Source organism: Cariama cristata, unplaced genomic scaffold (genome assembly GCF_000690535.1).
Source record: "Cariama cristata isolate BGI_N322 unplaced genomic scaffold, ASM69053v1 scaffold20731, whole genome shotgun sequence".
In the NCBI taxonomy this organism is placed as follows: Eukaryota; Metazoa; Chordata; class Aves; order Cariamiformes; family Cariamidae; genus Cariama; species Cariama cristata.
The window spans coordinates 52,342-70,651 of NW_009599008.1; the positions used below are offsets into that span (position 1 = coordinate 52,342).

Genomic DNA, 18,310 nt, shown 5'->3' on the forward strand with positions numbered 1-18,310 from the left:
GGAAAATCACTGTGGTCCATGTTACTTAGGCTAGAGCTGGGGGATATACACAATCATCTCTCAGATGTTTGGATCACAGCCAGTCAGCAGTTTGACAGCCACTGCTCTACATGCAGAATTCTTTGAGCAGAAGGTTAAATGCTCAGAGATTGATTTGGAATATGTTAGAAGGTCATTTTGCAAACGGAAATGGTCATATCAAATAACCAGTTCCCTAGATGTGTTTGCAGAAATTGCTCATGCAAATGTAAATTCAGACAAACTTTGATGACAGAAATGATGGAATCTCAGCGTGGGCCACATCCATGCTCACTTTGTCTTAGCAAGTACCTTTGTTCAGGGACAAGCCATTGTCTGTATGTGCTTTCAAACAGATGTAGATGTTGAGTGTGCATAAACCTGCATGGATGCAGGTAGCTGTATTTTGACAGTTTCGAGTCCAGTGTCATTAGCTGCTCTGTAGCAGGAAGCTCTGTTCAGGGTTTTTTTGTTTTGTAAGAAAAGAGACTGAATCGTTCAACAGGGAAGTGAAAAAGTTTGTTCAGGAAGTTTTGGTAACTCTTTATAGGTCTTTAGAGAGATGATCATTTGCTGAGCTCAGGATATTATTGTGAGACAAAGTGATGGGATATTTGTTGGATTTAGTGAGATCTGATGCACAGCTATTATAACAGATATTCCAGCTATGAAAGTCAGAGTGGCAATCAAAGCACCGGAGAGCTTGTATTCTTCCTTCTTACTCAGTGTACTTGTTGTCTGGTGTCCCAAATGTACTCTTCATTGCCAGAACTTTCTTGGGATATTCTTGGGATGGTATAGATGCTGTTGCTAGATGCAGTTCTTTGCCTTTCCAACTCCCATTCCTGCCTTCTCCTGTAATGGCTAACAGATGGCATACAGGCAGTTAGATCCAGGAAGGCAGGATTTTTTACTATTTACTGATGTGTGATGGTGGCTCACGTGATAGGAAAGTGGCATTTCCAGGGACTTAGTCCTTAGGTGCTAACAGCATGTACTTCAGAGCTTGCCTACAAAGGGACAGGATAGGAGATGAGTGAGAACCTCAGCACTTGGCTCTTTGCCTTTAGACCCCAGAGATTAGGAATCCAGAGAAATGATGAAGGTGGTTTTGTCTGATACTCTCACTGTCTAGTAGAGTAATATACAACATGCTTGAGCTAGCTGGCTGTTACATCCTTTTGCATATAGGGGTAAAAAATGGAAAAAATGAATGATTGGATTAAAGTCACACAGTGAGCCACTGTCACTCTGAAGGAGAAGTCAGAATTGTTGGGATTGCGGGTGCTTTACTGGCTTTCACTTTTTGTTGGGTCTGCCTTGTTTTCTTTACTGGATTAGGAGGTAGAGCAAGCCTTTAATGTGAGTAAAGAGAGAGTAATGTGTCCTCCTAGAAATGGAGCTAATGAGGAAGCATGCACCAGATAAAATAATTTGTATTCCTGACTTGAACTCACCTCAGAAAATTATTTCAAAAGGGGTTCTTTTACACCCAATACAAACAGGTTATTACTTACTGCTTTGAGTCATACTAATTCACTCATGGGGCCTTCTCTTGTAACTTGCATATGATACATTATTTAATTCCTGGTGGAATGAACAAATGCAAACAGTTTGGCTTCATGATGTGATATGTGCATGGCAAATGAAAAACCTCAAAATGTTAATATGAATCAGAGAGTCTTTTTAAAAAAACTTAATAGCTATGGATACAAAACTGATAGCTAATGATTTTCATTTTTAACAGCATCGCTATAAATCAGACCTGAACTTCATGAAAGGAGTTGGTTGGATGGCTCTGAGATCTCCGCAGATAGAAAGTGTAAAGAAGGCTGGAGAGCTCATCAGCGAGGTAACTGATAAATCTTTCATGGGATAGCACGTCTGTAGGAATTGTTTACCATCAAGGCTCCTCGTTACATGACACTTACGAATGTAGCTTATCATTTCCTTTTGATGTGGGAGCCTGTTTATACAAGGTGTAAGTTACCAAGAAGCAGTACGGGAGATGCAAGTCCACTGTGTGACACCTGCTGAATATTTTCCATTCCGAATGAAACACAAGAGTATAAACAAAACATGTAGCAATAAATAAATGCAGTAAACTCCATTGTAAAATTCTAAGCAGGTGGTTATGGAAGTGATATAGAAAGATACAGCATTGACAACCACAGTGAAGGGGCATTTGCCTGTTCAGTATCATGCATTAATGGAGAAAAATTATGAGCTGTCAAAAATGTTCGAAAGCTTTTTGCATGTGAATTTTCAGTGGGAAGTCCTTCTTGCACACACACAAAAAGATAAGTTTGGTGCCTGGGCACCACAGCAATGACACAGCAGCATACCCATTCCCTAGCTGAAAGAACAACTGAGACTAAAGCAGAACAGTATGTTTTTAATACTGTGGCTTCACGAAGGTGGCTTTTACGTTTTACTCCAGTTATCACACACTTGGAATTGTGATATATCATTAAAGAAACATCCTGTGGTTTTTTTCCTTTGTTTGTTTTTGTTGCCTCCTCCCCCTCTCAGATAAAGTACCGTCAGAAGCCAGAAAGTTTGAAGTTCACTGCTGTGGTTGACTCTCCAGATTTGATTCATGCTAAAACCAGCTACCTCCAGTGCAGTGACGTAGGTTACATTTTACTATAAGCGATCTTAACTTTTGTTGTACTATAATGCATAAAAGAATTGATCTCAACATTGCTTCCAGTATCAGTTGCATTCAATGACTTTTGACTCCACAGAGACTATACAAGGCTGGAGACTCTGAAGCCAGGCACAGGTATACCCTGCCTCCTGATCATCCGGATTTTATTCGAGCCCGCCAGAATGCACTTCATATCAGTGATGTAAGTAAGCTTTTTACTTTGGGGAGCTGACTTGGTAAACTTGCTTGGAAATGAATGACTTTCAAGTATATGTAGAAGCCAGGTTCTCTGAGCCTGACTAAGACTCAAAAATCCAGAGGCTGTGGACAGTCAACATGTTGCTAGGTTTGGGCTGGAGGGATCAGGAAAAGTCTGTTCATTTTTCTTTTGAGAATTAGTTCTGCTTTCCAGGGCAGTAAGCTATTATTAAGTATTTCAGTCCTTCGGTATAGATATGATTAGTTACAAATTTAAATCTTTTTATTGATGTTTGGATGGGGGAGGAGGGAGAATCCTCTTTCCTTGACTATATCATCTACCTTCACTAACCTGCAACACTGTGTTGAACTGATCCCTTAGGCACAGTTGTCATCAACCTGGATGCAACAAAATCAGTGAGTGAAATTGGTTTAAAGGGATTTTGCTTCCATATTATCCCAGACAGAGGCACTCAGTCTATTCCTAATCTACTGTTCCCTGATTAAATAGCTGTTGTCTTTAAGTGTGGAGTCAGAGTGACCTTAGTTTGTCAGAAACTTTGAGTTCCTTGTTTGGTGATAGGTGCTCTATAGGTGAAAGAAACAAATAGGATTTACACTCTTTGAAGCGATAGAGGAGAAGGTGAAAAGGCAAAGGGGATTGCACACAAATGAAAGGTCAGCCCTAGACATGTTAGCAGCATATACAGTAATGCTTGCATTGCTTCTGCCCAGGCTGTCTTGCAGGATTTCTGGCAACTCGATTTATCTACAAATTTAGCACCACCTAGCACCAAATTCACCAGTGAAACAGAAGAGTATCTTTTAAAGTGTGAGGTGGATTATGTGCTTGCTTTTGTATGGTCACAAACCCCAGAAACGATGAATCAAAGACTTACAGAAGGCAAATTAATAAAATCAGAAACGGACAACCAGAAGTGTCAGCTAAGATACCACGGCTATGTAGCAGGACCTGCAGACTGGAAGCTATTTTAAGAAAGCTACTAATGGAAAAAGAACCAAATCTAGAGCAATTTCTCTTCAGGATGTAAACGTATTTTACATCCTAAAAGTCACATTAAATATGTTAGAACCGGCTGTTATTCCATGAGAGTTAATGAAGCCACATGTGGCTGGGGATAGAGACAGGGATCATTTGAAAAGCTTGAAATAACTGGTAGTGAAATTATGATGCCACGAAACCCAAGACACTGCAAGTGGATGCATCAAAAGAGAGAATAAGGGCAATATCAATGCAATATTGATGTGACTGATGCATCACAGTTTCTAATAGAAATCAAATCGCATCAAAAACAACCACATTCAAGTACAAAAGGAAACCCTGGTGGCACTTTTCAGATGAGGCATTTTATCATTATGGTGAATAGAAAAGAAGTTGAAGTGCTATAGAACTGGATCAAAACCTTAGAGATGGTGCTGATGACTCTTGATGCAAATAAGCCCAGTAGGATAAAACATTTATTATTGCAGTTATGGGACTGCATTTAAGAAACTACAGGGGGAAATGACTGTTTTGTTCTTTTCTTTTCAACACAGAAATTGTATAAAACATCTTGGGAACAGACAAGGGCATCTGGCTATGATTTTAGGATTGACGCCATCCCATTCCAGACAGCAAAGGCTTCAAGAGAGATTGCTAGTGATGTAAGAATTGCTCTGTTTTGAACACTTCCCAACCCTCTTTCCATGCCACCCGCACACTGTAAAAGTGGGTGAATTCTGACGTAAGTGAACCTTGTTCTGGTTTGGAAAATTGATGCTCCAGTGAAACCAAATGCCAGCGAAGTGCAAAGATTTCCAACTAAAGGCTCCCATTAATAATGTTCAACACAGGCTGCTCAGTTTCACTTCAAAGAATTATTCTTGGGAAGGAGGCATATTATGATGTAGTTAAATAAAATAGGTACTAGGCTATGAATAGTTATGGTCTAGAATAAAGTGGGTCACCTTTGAAGATAGAAGACCACGGTAGGCAAGAAAGCTGAAGATGGAGCAGCTTCATTGATTGAGCTATGTATTGAGTGTGCCTGAGTGCGACAATAAGAGGACCTCTGTTTGCTTTTGAGAGATGAGTATTTTGGGCTCCCTAAGTCTTTCTACTCCTTTAAAAATTAGCACAAAGGACATTCTTCTAAAGTGTCTTGTTAGATTAGGAGATGTAGTTTGATATCAAACAAACCCTTGGTGTTTGTCCACTACAGGAGGCATGATTGGTAGCCAGGGGAGAGTAAGTTATTTCATAACAGAACTTGAAGGTAGTCTGAATGTGAAAATGAGATTTTCCTCTGCACTTCCTGCAGTACAAATACAGAGAAGCCTTCCTGAGAGACAGAGGCCAGCAGATTGGATTCCTCAGTGCAAATGATGATCCCAAAATCAGGCATGTCCTCAGAGTCGGGAAGCTCCAGAGTGACAACCAATACAGGAGTGGATACGCCCAAAACAGGGCACAGTTCCAGAGTCACCTCAACCAGCCAGGATTCCTCCATGCTAAGAGAAGCCAGCAGCTTGCAAGCAATGTTAACTACAGGCAGCCTTTGCACCAATACACTTGTGATCCTGAGCAGCTAAATGTGAAGCATGCAAAGCAGGCCTACAAGCTGCAAAGTGATGTAAGTATAGCTGAGTGACACTGTCCTCCCAAGTGCTAGGAGCTGTCTGTGGCAATGTGCTTCACAGACCTTACCTATCAACAAATTCACATGCTTGAAAGAACTGCAGTCTGTTTGCTGAAAATGAGTAATTTGTTTATCATCAACTCTGTTGCTCTTTATATGCTCTCTTGAATACCCAGGGTTTGATTAGAGCCAAACAAGATAATACACACTGGTGTATGTTTCATTCTCTCAGGTAAAATACAAGTCTGACTTGAACTGGCTCAGAGGCATTGGCTGGACTCCCCCAGGTTCTCACAAAGTCGAAATGGCAAGAAGAGCTGCTGAGCTGGCATACATTCGGGAAATGGGATTGCAGGGTGCTTCTGCTCAGTATGGACCTGGAGTTGTAAGTAGAGTAAACTGTTCTCACAAATCCCAATAGCTCTGCTCTCCAGAAGGCAGACAGGCACACATCCTGTTTAATGTTTTTTAATGCTCCCTGGAGTCTACAGTGCTCTCCATTGTTTGAACAGAATATGTATACTTCCTTCATGAAACTTTGTGGCTTTGTGTACACCTTAATTTGAAGGAACCTCTCAAGAGAATTCAGCACTGTCATGGCTGAGGAATTCCCATAGAGACTAGGAAGTGCCATGGGATAGGATTTACTTATACTATGAGATGTATTTCCCTTAACTTTTGGATGTTGTCAGATCTCCAAGTATCCTGGTACCTCCACAGAAAGCAGAAGTAGAGGTGGAAGAGACTCCCTGTACAGCTCCCCTCCTCTTTTCCTAATTTCAGCAAGACATGGTGCGTTGCTGTGTAATTACATGTTGCCATGTAATCTCCACTGGCAACTGTATTGACAGGCTCAGTGTAGACTCCTAACAGCATCGTGTGTGCTGTGGGAGGCTCTCCCGTACTGTGGGAGGCTTTTTGCAAAGGGAGAATGCTCCAGCCTCCTCCGTCTCTGTCCAGCTCAAGATGCAAGAAATTACAAGTTGGGATCTTCCAGGTTTTCCTTCTCCCTACCTGTACAGGGATGACTCCCAATCTGCTTTGTCCCAGCAGAAGAGAGCAGAAGTCCATACAGGGACCTTTTGGCCCCTACCATTGGGAAGCATTAAGTTACAATAGAAGAGAAGCTCTGCACTTTAAATACTTGTTTTCTGTAATTTAAGTTTTAACTTTGGCAACAAGTCAGGCAGTAATCCAGCCCAAGAGAAACAGGATGTATCCATGATTTACATTCCCATATGAAAAGTTACTCAGGAAATAAATTGACTATAGTTGAGTAATGCAGACAGTGGGGACTGTAGGCAATGTCTTCTTAAGCCCCAGGTATGATAATGATCTGATGGTCCCAGGGAAATATATGGATGTGCAATTGACGTGGAATTCAGGTGTTTGCTGGTTTGCACTTTATTTAGGGCTCAAATTAGAAATTAGGACTTGGTCACATTCAGTCCTTTGATATATGCAGTATCTAACTTATGTGAACGGCTCCATTTTTTGCACTTTTCCACTGTAAAGATGTGCTCAGTGCAGAGCAGTGATTTAGATTTTGCTCATTTGTTTGCTAGTTGTAATTTTTAACATGCAGGTATTGTTATAGAATGACACTTAAAACCTTCTCCTGTCCACTGGCTGTCCTCACAATTTGCTTGGATTTGATTTTACAGAACCAATTGGAGACAGAAGGATCTCAGCAGGTCACAGTCAACCCTGATGCTTCAGAAATTCTGCAAGTCAAGAGAAGGAAAATGCAGCTGTATGAGAAGTAAACAGAAACATGGCACGACATAACACAAATAGATTTTCATCTTGTCCTGCAAATCCTGTAGCTTTTTCCAGTTTTCTGGGAGGCACAATAGATGGTGTCTAAGAACTTTTTTGCTTTAAAAAGCAACCTAAAGATTGCAATTTATAACTGATCATTTTATTTTTGTGTGGATACTTTGTGATTTATCACTGTATGTGTTACAGAATCTGATATTTATTTAAAGCTGTAAATGAAATTAATACTAGGTGGCTGGGAGGCTCAGCTTTGTACTACAGATGAATGAACCTGATTGATAGAAGATAAAATAATTTGTAATGAATAAATCATATGAAACTTATTGCATATTTGTAATCTTTGGAGATTTTTATGTTCCTGGATTATTGGCACCAAAGAGTGATTCAGGTGGTTTAACAGATGAACAAGACAAAGGCCAGTGGAAGCAAAGTTATCATTAACTAACCAAGGGCATGCCTTTTAGCAGACATCAGAGAATTTGTTCTTGATTAACACGATGTATTCAGATCACAATTAGTGCTTCATCTTTTTCAAATCTTCCAAAGCAAAAAAGCAGAATTAGTTTGTTAGAAATTATTGCAATAGGGGTAGCTATTGATAGGTTAGGTAGCTGCTTAGAGAAGGTTGTAAACCCTGGAATTCAGATGAAAGGGACATTACTATTTTAAGGAATTGATGCTTCACAAACACATCTATTCTTTATATCCTGATTTAATATCAATCCACTGATTTTCAAATTTCTTTGCAGGATCATTGAGCAAAAATTACACAATTTGACTTGCAAAACTTATGAAAACCCAAGAATTAACCAATAGCTTTAGACCTATATTTTTTAAGGGGATTTAATACACCCTGGGTCTCACTGGTATTGAAGTTAAGCACATATATACCATTGTAGATCTGGACCGTAATAAGTAATTATCCTCTAATAGGAATAAAGTGACTAATTCTAATATTGAATTATTTTTTGCATTTTCAATCTGGAAGGCATCACTGATGGAATTTGCGGTTATTTGCCCCACAGTAGTCCTCCTGCCTGATCCTCGCTCCTCAGATAATTCCAATGGCTGTAGTCTTGCAAACGTAGGCACCTGATGACTTCAACGTATATGAAAAATGGTTCTGGCTTTAGGAACACACACCAATAGCTTTGAGGTGTCAGGCTCTGATGAGTGCAGAAAAAACTTACCTTAGACAGGGGCATGAGGGGAAGAGGGAACGGCTGGCAGCAGCTGAGCCTGCAGAATTTTAAGGGCTTGAAAAGCAGAACTGGAAACATTGGCAACTGAGGCTGTGATTAATTTAGGGAAGAACTGGAGTTGCTTTACTTTCTGAACTGTTTTGCTACAAAATATGGGCTTATTTCAAAGCCCCCAAAAGAAAAACTCTCACTGACATTCTAGCAAACACTCTAAGGCTATTTTTAAGATGGTGATGAAGGACACCCCACGTAGGCCGTGAGAAAATACCAATAACATTTTTGGTCGAAGAGGAGACATTTGGGGAAATGATAAAAATACGTAAATATCTCAAGCTTACCATTTGTCATTCCAAAGCCACCTGCTAATGAAGTGACCTTCACTCAGACCGAATTTTGGATTTAATCCAACTGAGAAACGTTGTCACCTGGGTATAAACTCCTGGCTTGTTTTTTAACCCGCACCCATCACCCCAGCTCACAAGGCCGTATACATAGTAGGAGCCATTTTCAACACAAGTTAGCGGGCCTCCGGAGTCTCCCTGATGAGAAAAAGCACACATGTTCAGAACATGAAACAAAATGTTAACCAAAATAAGAATGATTCTCTCTCATCATAAGACTTTGAAGCTGTAATGATGTTTTTTTCCTATCAGATATACCATCAGATGCTGCTGAGTCCCTGAGTAGGCTTGCAGTTCTGGAACCAGGTCAAATGATACCAGACTTTTTGGATGCAAGATTTTGTTTCTTCAAGTCTGTGACGTACATCTGACAAGGTCACATGAAATTTCCCATGTGTGAAAGTACCAGGCATTCAGAGCCTGAGCTCAGAAAGATAATCATGTGATCCTTGGCATAAATTAAAATACTCGATCTCTCTCACGCTCGTCAAACTAACTTTATTCTGAGCTGGTTAGTCTAATTTTTTGTTTTATTGATGATTTCTATTGCAAAGTATGATTACAGTGGTAGTTTTCACCTTAGGAAGCATTGTTCAAACTCCTCCCTATCTTCGCATTTGCACTAGCTGTAATGAAAAGAAATATCAATCCTGACTTTCCCTGCAAGTCTTATCTCTGATAGTGAGAATCAGATTAGAATTGGTGCTCATGGCAGAGGCCACAATAAAATTGAGAGAAAAACCGCAAGTTTTCAGGTTATTATGACAAACTGCCTCAGAAGCCAAACTTTCCAGGCTAGTCTCTAGCTTTCATAGATCTGCTTGTGGCTGACAGTGACAGCATTAGCTCTAGGGATATACATCTCAAACCGTACTGATGAAAGACTATGGCTGTTGATATACACTGATGGGAGAAACAGATACATATGCAGCACCCTGCCAGGGCTATTACTCTGCACAGCCTGACTATTTACACAAAAAATTAGTGTTCAAATACAGAAAAAGCAACAAACCTGACAAGAATCAGCTCTGGGTCTCTGAAGATTTCCTGCACAAAACATGCTTTCATCCAATATGTGATCATATGCTCTGGGTTCATTGCATTTCCTCTGTGAGATCAGCCTGACACTGGCATCTAACAGCTGACGGGATTCTTCATCTACAGGATGTGCACCAAAAAAATGGAATCACCTTCCTCTCAATCCTGTAACATGTTGTCTTTGTTCAAAATACGAGCTTGCTTGCCATTTGGATGGGAAGGGGGAAGAGCAGGGGGTTGTATGTGCTAGCCTGGGGAGAAAAGAAGTATCTGTCTGAAATGATATAGGTTAGAGTTGGAGCCTGGAAGCTTTGCTCAGGACCCGGAGTTGTTGTCTGAATAAAAGCAAAGCCAGGTATTCAGTATTTGGCTCCAATCAGCTCTACCTGTGTAATCCTGCTTTTCAAAGGTACTGGTTGTCTGCAGCTCCCACAGGTCCCAATGGGACTTTGAGCTGCTCAGCATTTCTCAGGCTGGTGCCATTAGATGTTTTAACACGCAAGCTAATGAAACAGATGAAAACTGAAAATCATACAATATTTAAGGGCAATGATTAATTACGGTGAATCTAAAGACCTAACTTGACATCTAAAGGCAATAGCCAGAGTTTCAAAGCACTACATCTGTAGATAATTAAAGGTGGTTTATAAGTTTGGTTCTGCTTGAGTTTCAGGAAATATTCCATTTCTGCAGTGATTTCCTGAAATGCTAATAATAGCTCTGCTCAAAGAAGGAGCCACCTAGTTTGAACATGTACAGGGCACTTGATATTCTTTGTTGGGGAGAAAAAAAAAAAAAATCCCCCTACCCTTTTTAAGAGAGACTTTTTATTTGGAACTTTTAAAAAATGTCCATTAAATTCTGTTGGTGCATTCTGATCAAATGAACGCGCTTGTCTCTTGTGGACTTCAATGAGAATTACTTCAGAAGGGAGAATTTGGTCCTAGGTATCGTATCCGGCTGTATCAGTCACAAAGCACTAGGACACCTACTGCAGCCTCGGTGACACATTTTCCTTCTGCTGCTTTACAGCAACACATCAATCAGAACATGAGAAAATGCATTTTTCAGAAAATTGCCATTATCTTTTTTTAAGCATAGTAATTTCTCCCCTTAGGATTTACTGCGGGCAAGAAAGGTTTTGGATAGAGCTGGTTGAACTTGAAAAGCTTTGGATTTTTTTTTTTTTTATTTTTCAGCGCATCTGAAGATCCAGATGCTGCTTCTGAAAAGCTTTATCTGACCCAATGGGCTGGAAAACCATGTGAAAGTTCTCATCTTTCTTGGTCCTGTCTTGAAACACACCAACTATACAATAGCCTCTCTCTTGATATCTTCTTGCTTGTATTGCTGGCTTCAGATGAAACCACGACATGATGTGTCAGATGGCAAGCAAAAAAAATGCGTCAGGGATTTTTTCAGAACCCTGAAAGGTTTGGTTGGTCTAGCGGTTGGAGTTTTCTGCTAATGAATAATTTCCATGGCAGAGTTTAGCCGTATTTTTTGAATTCCATGTCTTGGTTTCATTAAGTGCGTAGGTCCACATTTGGGTCTGGCAACTGCTACTGAAAGTACCAGCCGGCCTTACCACGGAGATACCCACCAAAATCCAGCTACCCCACAAATACCTGTTTCTGTCACGCCCCATCCAGAAATGAAGCAGTCAGTTCCAACGGGAAAGAAGAAGTTAGGCAGACATGCTGTTTTCACATACTTTGTCTCCACTGCACAATGACCATCAACTGGCTTCAGTTTAAGTAGTGCTGGAGAGAAGATAAACAGCAACAAAAAAATGTTTGTAGATAATTTTAATCTCTAACCATCACTACCAGTCTGTGACACAACCCCACACAAAGCTGCGTATACCTGATGTGCTGTTTGCACTACATGCTGGACCTGTCTTCTTGTTTTGCTCCTCCCACACAGTGACTTCTGCCTGCCTATCACAATTCACATCCCAAAGATTCAAATAGGTCTAAACCACAATTTGGCTTAATTATTTCCAGAATATAGTCCAGTGGGAATTTTACATTGACTTTAGTTGGAGACAGGCGCTTCAGACAACTGAGGTTGGGGGGTGAGGCACATGAATATCCAATAAAAGGGCTTTACCAATATCGTTGTGTGGGACACCATCCTTCTCTTTGTATTTGTGGTGTACAATGATCTTCTCCACATCAAATATTTGCTCTTGATGCTCTCTCTTCTTGAGGTCTCGCTTTCCAAGGACTACTTGGAGATTTTCTGCTGGTTGTCTGAAAAAAAAAAAAAAAATAAAAAATTACATGCAGACTTTGTCTATCAGTGGTGCTGAAAACCTGGAAGTCAAAATATCGCTTCCTGTTGTAGAGCATGGCCAGAACATTTCCTAAGATCGTTATAGGATGCTTAGTCAGGGAAGTACTGGTGTTGGATGGACAATACATGTGCTCTTAAATTGTTGCAAACATGAAATAAATTGATTTAAAGCCACATGAACGTGGTTTTCTTTGCATTTTAGGGCAGAGTAGCAGTGTGCACACAGTCTGTTACTGTGGTTGTGATGATGAGTTGCATGGGAGTATAGTTGCTTGCCATTGTCTTAAAATCATCTGTACTGGAATGATCTCTGGAGTGTAATTTACCAGTTTCCAAGGATGGTGGTTTCCAAGCTATTCAACAAAAATGTTGAAGGAAATCTCACATTCTAAGCTAGCTGGCACATAAACAATTGAAACCAAAATGCATATTTTGACTCTTCCAGAAATCTTATTTATGATGCAATATGTGATGTTGCTCATGGTATGACAATATCCCCTGAAGTTTTCACGGAGTCCTTCTTTTATACACTGCAAAACCTTGTTACTTTCCTTTTTTCTCTCACACAACTATTTTAGCTCATTTTAGGTGAGTGGGGGCTAAGTTTAATTTGTTATTCCAGCAAGTACCTTGTTCAAATATATATTTTTTTTTTTCATGTATGTGTTAATTTTTTCACATGCATGTTTTCCTTTCAATTTGATTCCCAGCAATCATATGAATTGCAAATAATATGGATTCCAAAGTGTCTTTAATAACCATCCTGATTTTTAAACTTTTATCTACCGTAGCCATAGGACATGCACCTACTCAATGCAGTGCCCAGCAGTAAGAACCCAGCATGCTTCAATTAGCACTCCACCACAGAAATGCCTGCTCCTTTTTGAAGTCTTTATCTGCAGAGATGCCATCCAGGGATGTTTGCCAGCTGTAGTCTTAGCTCCACCATAGATCCTCTTGAGCGGCCTTTGAATTTCTGGTTGTCCACATGTTTTGAATATTTCATTTGATCCACGTGGGTCTGTTGGGCTGCCTGTTGGCCATGGGCTCTTTTCAGCTGCATTGGAAGAGATGACAGATGTACGATGCGGAGATAATATCAGACTGGAGGAGTTAAGTAAGAGGGAGTCACCTGCTACTCTGGACCACCTACACGCTGCTGAACAGCTCACTTCTAATTCTTTACCTGTTCCTGAGCAGGGTGAAACATCACAGAAGTCCCAGTCCACTTTGTGATTTTTTCTGATGTAGCACCATGGTTTTTTATCCTCATCTGGATTCCTGAAGGGATCAGTTGAGAGCATGAGCCAGTGGGAATGGGGAAATCTCCACAAAACCAGTGAAGGAGCTGAGGATGCTTAGGGGAGCAGCCTCATGCTCCCATATGAGACCCAAATTTCCACAGATGCTCTTTCATAAGATTTGACAAAGAAGATGCCTGAGATAAGAGAGTGCGGCTTCTGCCATTTTAGTATCCCCCTACCTATCTTAACCCTAAGAAAAAATGGGGGACTGATTCAGGGAAATGAGGGATGCTTCTGGAAGCCTCGCATCAGTACAGTGACTTAGGGAATGCACCTCTAACATCCTGGTATTTTATAGATAGGCAGTGTCTAGAAAGATGTGAGGTCTTAACACCATCACTTTGCCAAATTCATGAGCAGTTTGTCCTCAGTGCTGTCTTTGATATAGACCTCTACAATTACTTCTTCAAAATATTACCTGCAGAAATTATGTTCACCAATGCCATAAGAGTCAGCGTCCTCCATAAAGGCATTAATAGGGTAGTCCAAGAGAATGTGGGAATTCCAGTGCAGGCAGGTCTTGCCATTCACTGCTTGGTTCACTCTTCCTCTGTACTTGGAGGAGGCCTCTTCATAGCAATCATCCAATCCTGTAGGAAGACAATGCTGATATGAAAATGACTTTTGTGTTGTTCCTTGCCCAAAGTGGTTCCTTCTCCTTCGCTTCCTTGTCCTATGTTCATTTTATAGAGGATCAAAAGGACCTACTGGGTCATGTAATGATATCCCTTATCCTACATAGACCAGAAATAAGAGTAAAGTCTCAACATCTGCCCAGCTTGAAGCTTGACTGACTTCAAATGCCTGAAACCTCTTTACATGGTAAAGATCTAGCAGCTAAGAGGTGTCTTAATGCCAAAGAAGAATCTCTCCCTCAGTGGCCTGGGCAGGAAATGGTATTGGTAAAGTGGGCACAGAGCTGCTATCATGCTAGGGCAACGGATGTGCCAAAAGGAAGGTTGTGGGGTTGTGAACCTAACCTGTAGGTGAGATGGAGGAAAAGTCACCTGCAATGTGGAGCAAGTAAAGGTACATGGAGATTGAAGTGCAATCAATTTTTAACGGAGAAAGAAACAGATCCTTCTCCTTAGAAACCTGTGGAGTGTCGTACCCATGGTGGTTCTGCAGAGGCAGAAGGCTCTCCATGCAGGTTGGGGTAATCCCACACCCTTGGCCACCTATCCATGTATCAGTGGCTGTCCCCTCAGCCTGGTGAGTCACAGGTAACTGGACATGAGTCTTTACATCAGCTTTATAGGATTTAAGGAAAGCCTGACGTTCCTTCCCCATGGGATATGTGTAACCTCTGGGAAAGATGTGCTCGCTCATTATGTACCAGTGGGACCTTGCTGAAGCACACTTAGAAAACATCAGCATGGCCATTATTTTGAGTCCCTTTCCCAATGGTGGCTGCAGGATTCAGCCTCTTCCTCCGACACTCTCCCCAAAGAGGCCGGTGCCCCGGGTGTAGTCAGGTGCTTGGTGCAGTGACAGCATCAGTTAGTCTGGCTGCAGGGTGAAGCCAGCCCTTGACTGTCCAGAGACTTCACCTCTACCCTCTCCCCCGGAGCTGTGACGTACTGATCTCGCAGAATCTCCCTCTGAAAGGTTCAGGGCACTCGCAGGTGAATTTTGATCTGATCCTGTGCCGTATGCAAGTACCTCCATTTTTGCAAGGGTTTGGCCTGCACGGTGAAGATGCTGTCAATGTGGAAAACACAGAACAACCTTGTCACTCTGCTGAACACTATACAGCCACCCACATGCCTGATGGAAACTGGGGAGAGCTCCCACTTAGCCTGTTGGCTTTGAGTTCTTAAGAACTCTTGAAAAACGCTTATCACCCAGGGTTTTACCAGTGACTGAACCACCACCCTGTAAATCAAGCATGACTGATCAGGGACCAGCCCCACGAATGGGAGCTGTAGCAGACTCAGGCCAGATGACTAGGGCAGGACCACCCTCTGTGGCGGGCTGCATGTGATTTCCCACCGCTGACCGGCCATGGTGAGGCGACCTCGCCGTGCCGTCCCCGCCACAATTCACTCGGTGCCCTGCTGAGTGCTCACCTCGTTGGCAGTCGGGTGCCTTGTAGGGATGATTGCAGCTGCACTGAAAGTAAGGTGGGGTTAATGTAATCAGGCAGTCTCCCCTGTGGCACCTCTTCTCCAGACACATGTCCTTCACTGTGGAAAACATCAGCATTTGTGTGTGAACAAGAGCTGTGCCCTTGCAGGGACCATGGGAAGACACGCTTTCTCCTGACCCTCAGAGGAGGCTTTAATTTGGCAGGTATGGACTTGGGATTTCCCTTCTTCTTCACAGCATCTATGGCAAAAAATCTGCAGGACCAATGAGCGGTTCCTTACTGCCCAGCTGGCAGGGGATAGAGAAGTGCTTTCTGCACACCTGAACTCTTATTTTACTGGAGATTGCTTTAGGCAGACCTTAGTCTGAATGACGAGCTAATTGTGAGACCCAAGAACATGACTGTGGTGGGTAGTCAAAACCCTCAGCCCAGCAATCAGTGGGTTTATAAAGCCCGGTGTTTGCTTCCATTGGCAGAGCTGTAAGAGTAACATTAATTGCCAAAATAAGGAGTATAAGTTAGCAAAAGAGTGATTACCTTTCTGGCACGTAGTCCCAGCATACGGTTTGGGGCAGAGACAGCTGAAGTTGCTTCCTCTGTTTTCACACCTACCGTTGTTCTTGCAGGGGTTGGAGGAGCATGGGTCTGCTGAGGTAAGGATGGAGATCTTTTAGTTTTACTTTCAGCTTCTGCACCTCCATCACCTACTTTTTCTTCTCACATTTTCTGACTGCAGAAGGCTGCCTTCCTGGGCACAGCATCCTGTGTAACACGTGCCGTGCTTATGCATCAGCTCTGCAGCCACAGGAGCAGCTATGAATTGCTGCAGAGCTTATTGCAGGCTGTAACAGCTCACAACCTTGGGTCTGGAACTCCTCGGCTCCCTTTGCCATGTCTACAATGGAGCTGTAATGGAGCAAGCCCCTTCCTTGCTCAGGGACAGATTTAACTCTATGGCATTGGCAGAAGCAGACGCCTTAAGAGTCAGAGATGGCCCTGGGCATCTGCCTTCATGCATTTAGCGTAGAGGTATCTGGATTTGGCATTGCCCTGATTGCAGCGCGGCACTAAATTTTCCCTGGCAAAGCCATCCATCACCATTATACTCTGTAATACCTCTGGGTGGTTGTTGCTCCAAGGGAACAGACACCTACTGAGAATCATTTAAGTGCTGCTCCTTACACCATGCTCAACCTCTCCACTCCACTCCAGGCTGCCGGGACCAATTGTTATTGGGGACAGCCACATACCAGCTCTGCTTTCTTTGTACCAGGGGATAACCCAGGGGATGCTACAGGCAACTTCCCTGTCTCTCCTTTTGTGTTCCCTGAGCAATCTTGAGGATACTTTCCTACTCTCCTGAAGTTTGGCAAAACAGAAAAGAAAAGAAAAGACCTTGCAACTGAGAAAAGAAAAAAAAAAAAAAAAAAGGAAAAAAACCTGCTCTACATTTAGTTCCCAGCATAAATACAGAACATATATCCCATGAAAACAGCAATTACATCTTACGGTGTCTATAGACAAATAAGCCTGTGCTTTTTTGTAGTAGCAATCAGAAATGTTCTGCATGATCAGAATACATCCTGTGAAACCTGGAGATAAAACACAGGCTCCTTACAAGAGAAATACAAAGGAGAACACTGCAAACGATCCTCCTAACTTATCCCTTTGATGCAGGCATTTCGAGAGCAGGCTGGCAGCCGAGGCCTGCAACACTCACACTGCAAGCGCATGGTTGGGATTTTACCCCTTCCTTGCCTCCCTGTCCACCCCTCAGAGGTACCTTTTCTGGTATCGCTGTAGCCAAAAAATGCCTCAAACCAGTCAGGGTCCTCCGAGGACTGCTGCTGAGGGAAGTGGTCCTGCTCCAGTTGCGTGTACTCATCGTAGTACTCATAGTCATCAGCCTCATCTGCAGGGAGGGGTGAGAAGAGGGTGGAAGAACAGAGGAATTAAAACTTTTAGGAGGAGTGAAAGTATGAAAGAAGTTATTCCCTGGGATGGACAGTCTTTTTCTCCTTCAGTTCGTTTGGGATGTCAGTGGGTCTATTGCTTGCATCATCTTGAGGACCAAAGGTGCTGTTTAGCTCTTCCTTGGGATGGGCAGAGCTCACCCAGCGCCCAACAGGGCCACCCCTGAGCATCGCTGGCCCCAGCTCTGCCCTCGCTGAAAAAAATTGTGGTGCCGGCTGCTCAGCCAGCTTCTGCAACGGCAGTCGGGACACCCCAGAGGGGACACAGCTAGGGGGGCTCTGCAGGCATGGGCATGAGCCCCCTTGCATGCCAAGGCAGCCAGGGAAGATGCTGATGGCTGTTACCAGCACAGTGAGAATAGTGAGAGATTCCTAATAAGAAGAAGAGTTTTTCTTTGTCCGGCTGCTTTGATCACCAGCGTCACCGCTGCTGCAGCGCAAGGCAAGACCTTCACAGATGCACGGGTGTCTGCTGCGTGTGGGGACACAGAAATTCATTTCAAGGGACATCAGAGGGGAGCGAGGACCCAAGGCACCTGCACACCTATGTGTCTCCCCATCTACAAAAATTCTTTTGAGGAGCAAGGGCCCGGCACAGCAGACGCTTGCTGAAACGCCCATCCTGGCCTCAGCCGAGCCTGCAGCCTCCCAGCAGCCGGTGTCCTCCCCGGCAGCCCGGCGCTGGCAGGACCCGCAGCTTTGCCAGCCCACGTTTTGGGGG

The 18,310-nt window shown here is 42.7% G+C and overlaps 2 protein-coding genes across 2 annotated transcripts in view; one reads left to right on the forward strand and one right to left on the reverse strand.

Annotated features, from left to right (window-relative positions):
• NRAP (nebulin-related anchoring protein) overlaps positions 1 to 7,614 on the forward strand; it is a 54,082-nt gene extending 46,468 nt beyond the window's left edge. Inside the window, exons 36-42 of the mRNA XM_009709541.1 lie at positions 1,766 to 1,870; positions 2,551 to 2,649; positions 2,766 to 2,870; positions 4,424 to 4,531; positions 5,188 to 5,499; positions 5,738 to 5,890; positions 7,170 to 7,614. Of these exons, the coding sequence (XP_009707843.1) occupies positions 1,766 to 1,870; positions 2,551 to 2,649; positions 2,766 to 2,870; positions 4,424 to 4,531; positions 5,188 to 5,499; positions 5,738 to 5,890; positions 7,170 to 7,271 (984 nt within the window). The 3' untranslated portion in view covers positions 7,272 to 7,614. The remainder of the gene's footprint in view (positions 1 to 1,765; positions 1,871 to 2,550; positions 2,650 to 2,765; positions 2,871 to 4,423; positions 4,532 to 5,187; positions 5,500 to 5,737; positions 5,891 to 7,169) is intronic.
• A 1,249-nt stretch (positions 7,615 to 8,863) lies between these two features.
• HABP2 (hyaluronan binding protein 2) overlaps positions 8,864 to 18,310 on the reverse strand; it is a 16,029-nt gene continuing 6,582 nt past the window's right edge. Inside the window, exons 4-14 of the mRNA XM_009709542.1 lie at positions 17,400 to 17,528; positions 16,154 to 16,264; positions 15,597 to 15,713; positions 15,109 to 15,228; positions 13,946 to 14,117; positions 13,410 to 13,504; positions 13,034 to 13,280; positions 12,038 to 12,180; positions 11,554 to 11,688; positions 9,900 to 10,045; positions 8,864 to 9,025 (exon numbers count right to left, since the gene is read on the reverse strand). Of these exons, the coding sequence (XP_009707844.1) occupies positions 8,864 to 9,025; positions 9,900 to 10,045; positions 11,554 to 11,688; positions 12,038 to 12,180; positions 13,034 to 13,280; positions 13,410 to 13,504; positions 13,946 to 14,117; positions 15,109 to 15,228; positions 15,597 to 15,713; positions 16,154 to 16,264; positions 17,400 to 17,528 (1,577 nt within the window). The remainder of the gene's footprint in view (positions 9,026 to 9,899; positions 10,046 to 11,553; positions 11,689 to 12,037; positions 12,181 to 13,033; positions 13,281 to 13,409; positions 13,505 to 13,945; positions 14,118 to 15,108; positions 15,229 to 15,596; positions 15,714 to 16,153; positions 16,265 to 17,399; positions 17,529 to 18,310) is intronic.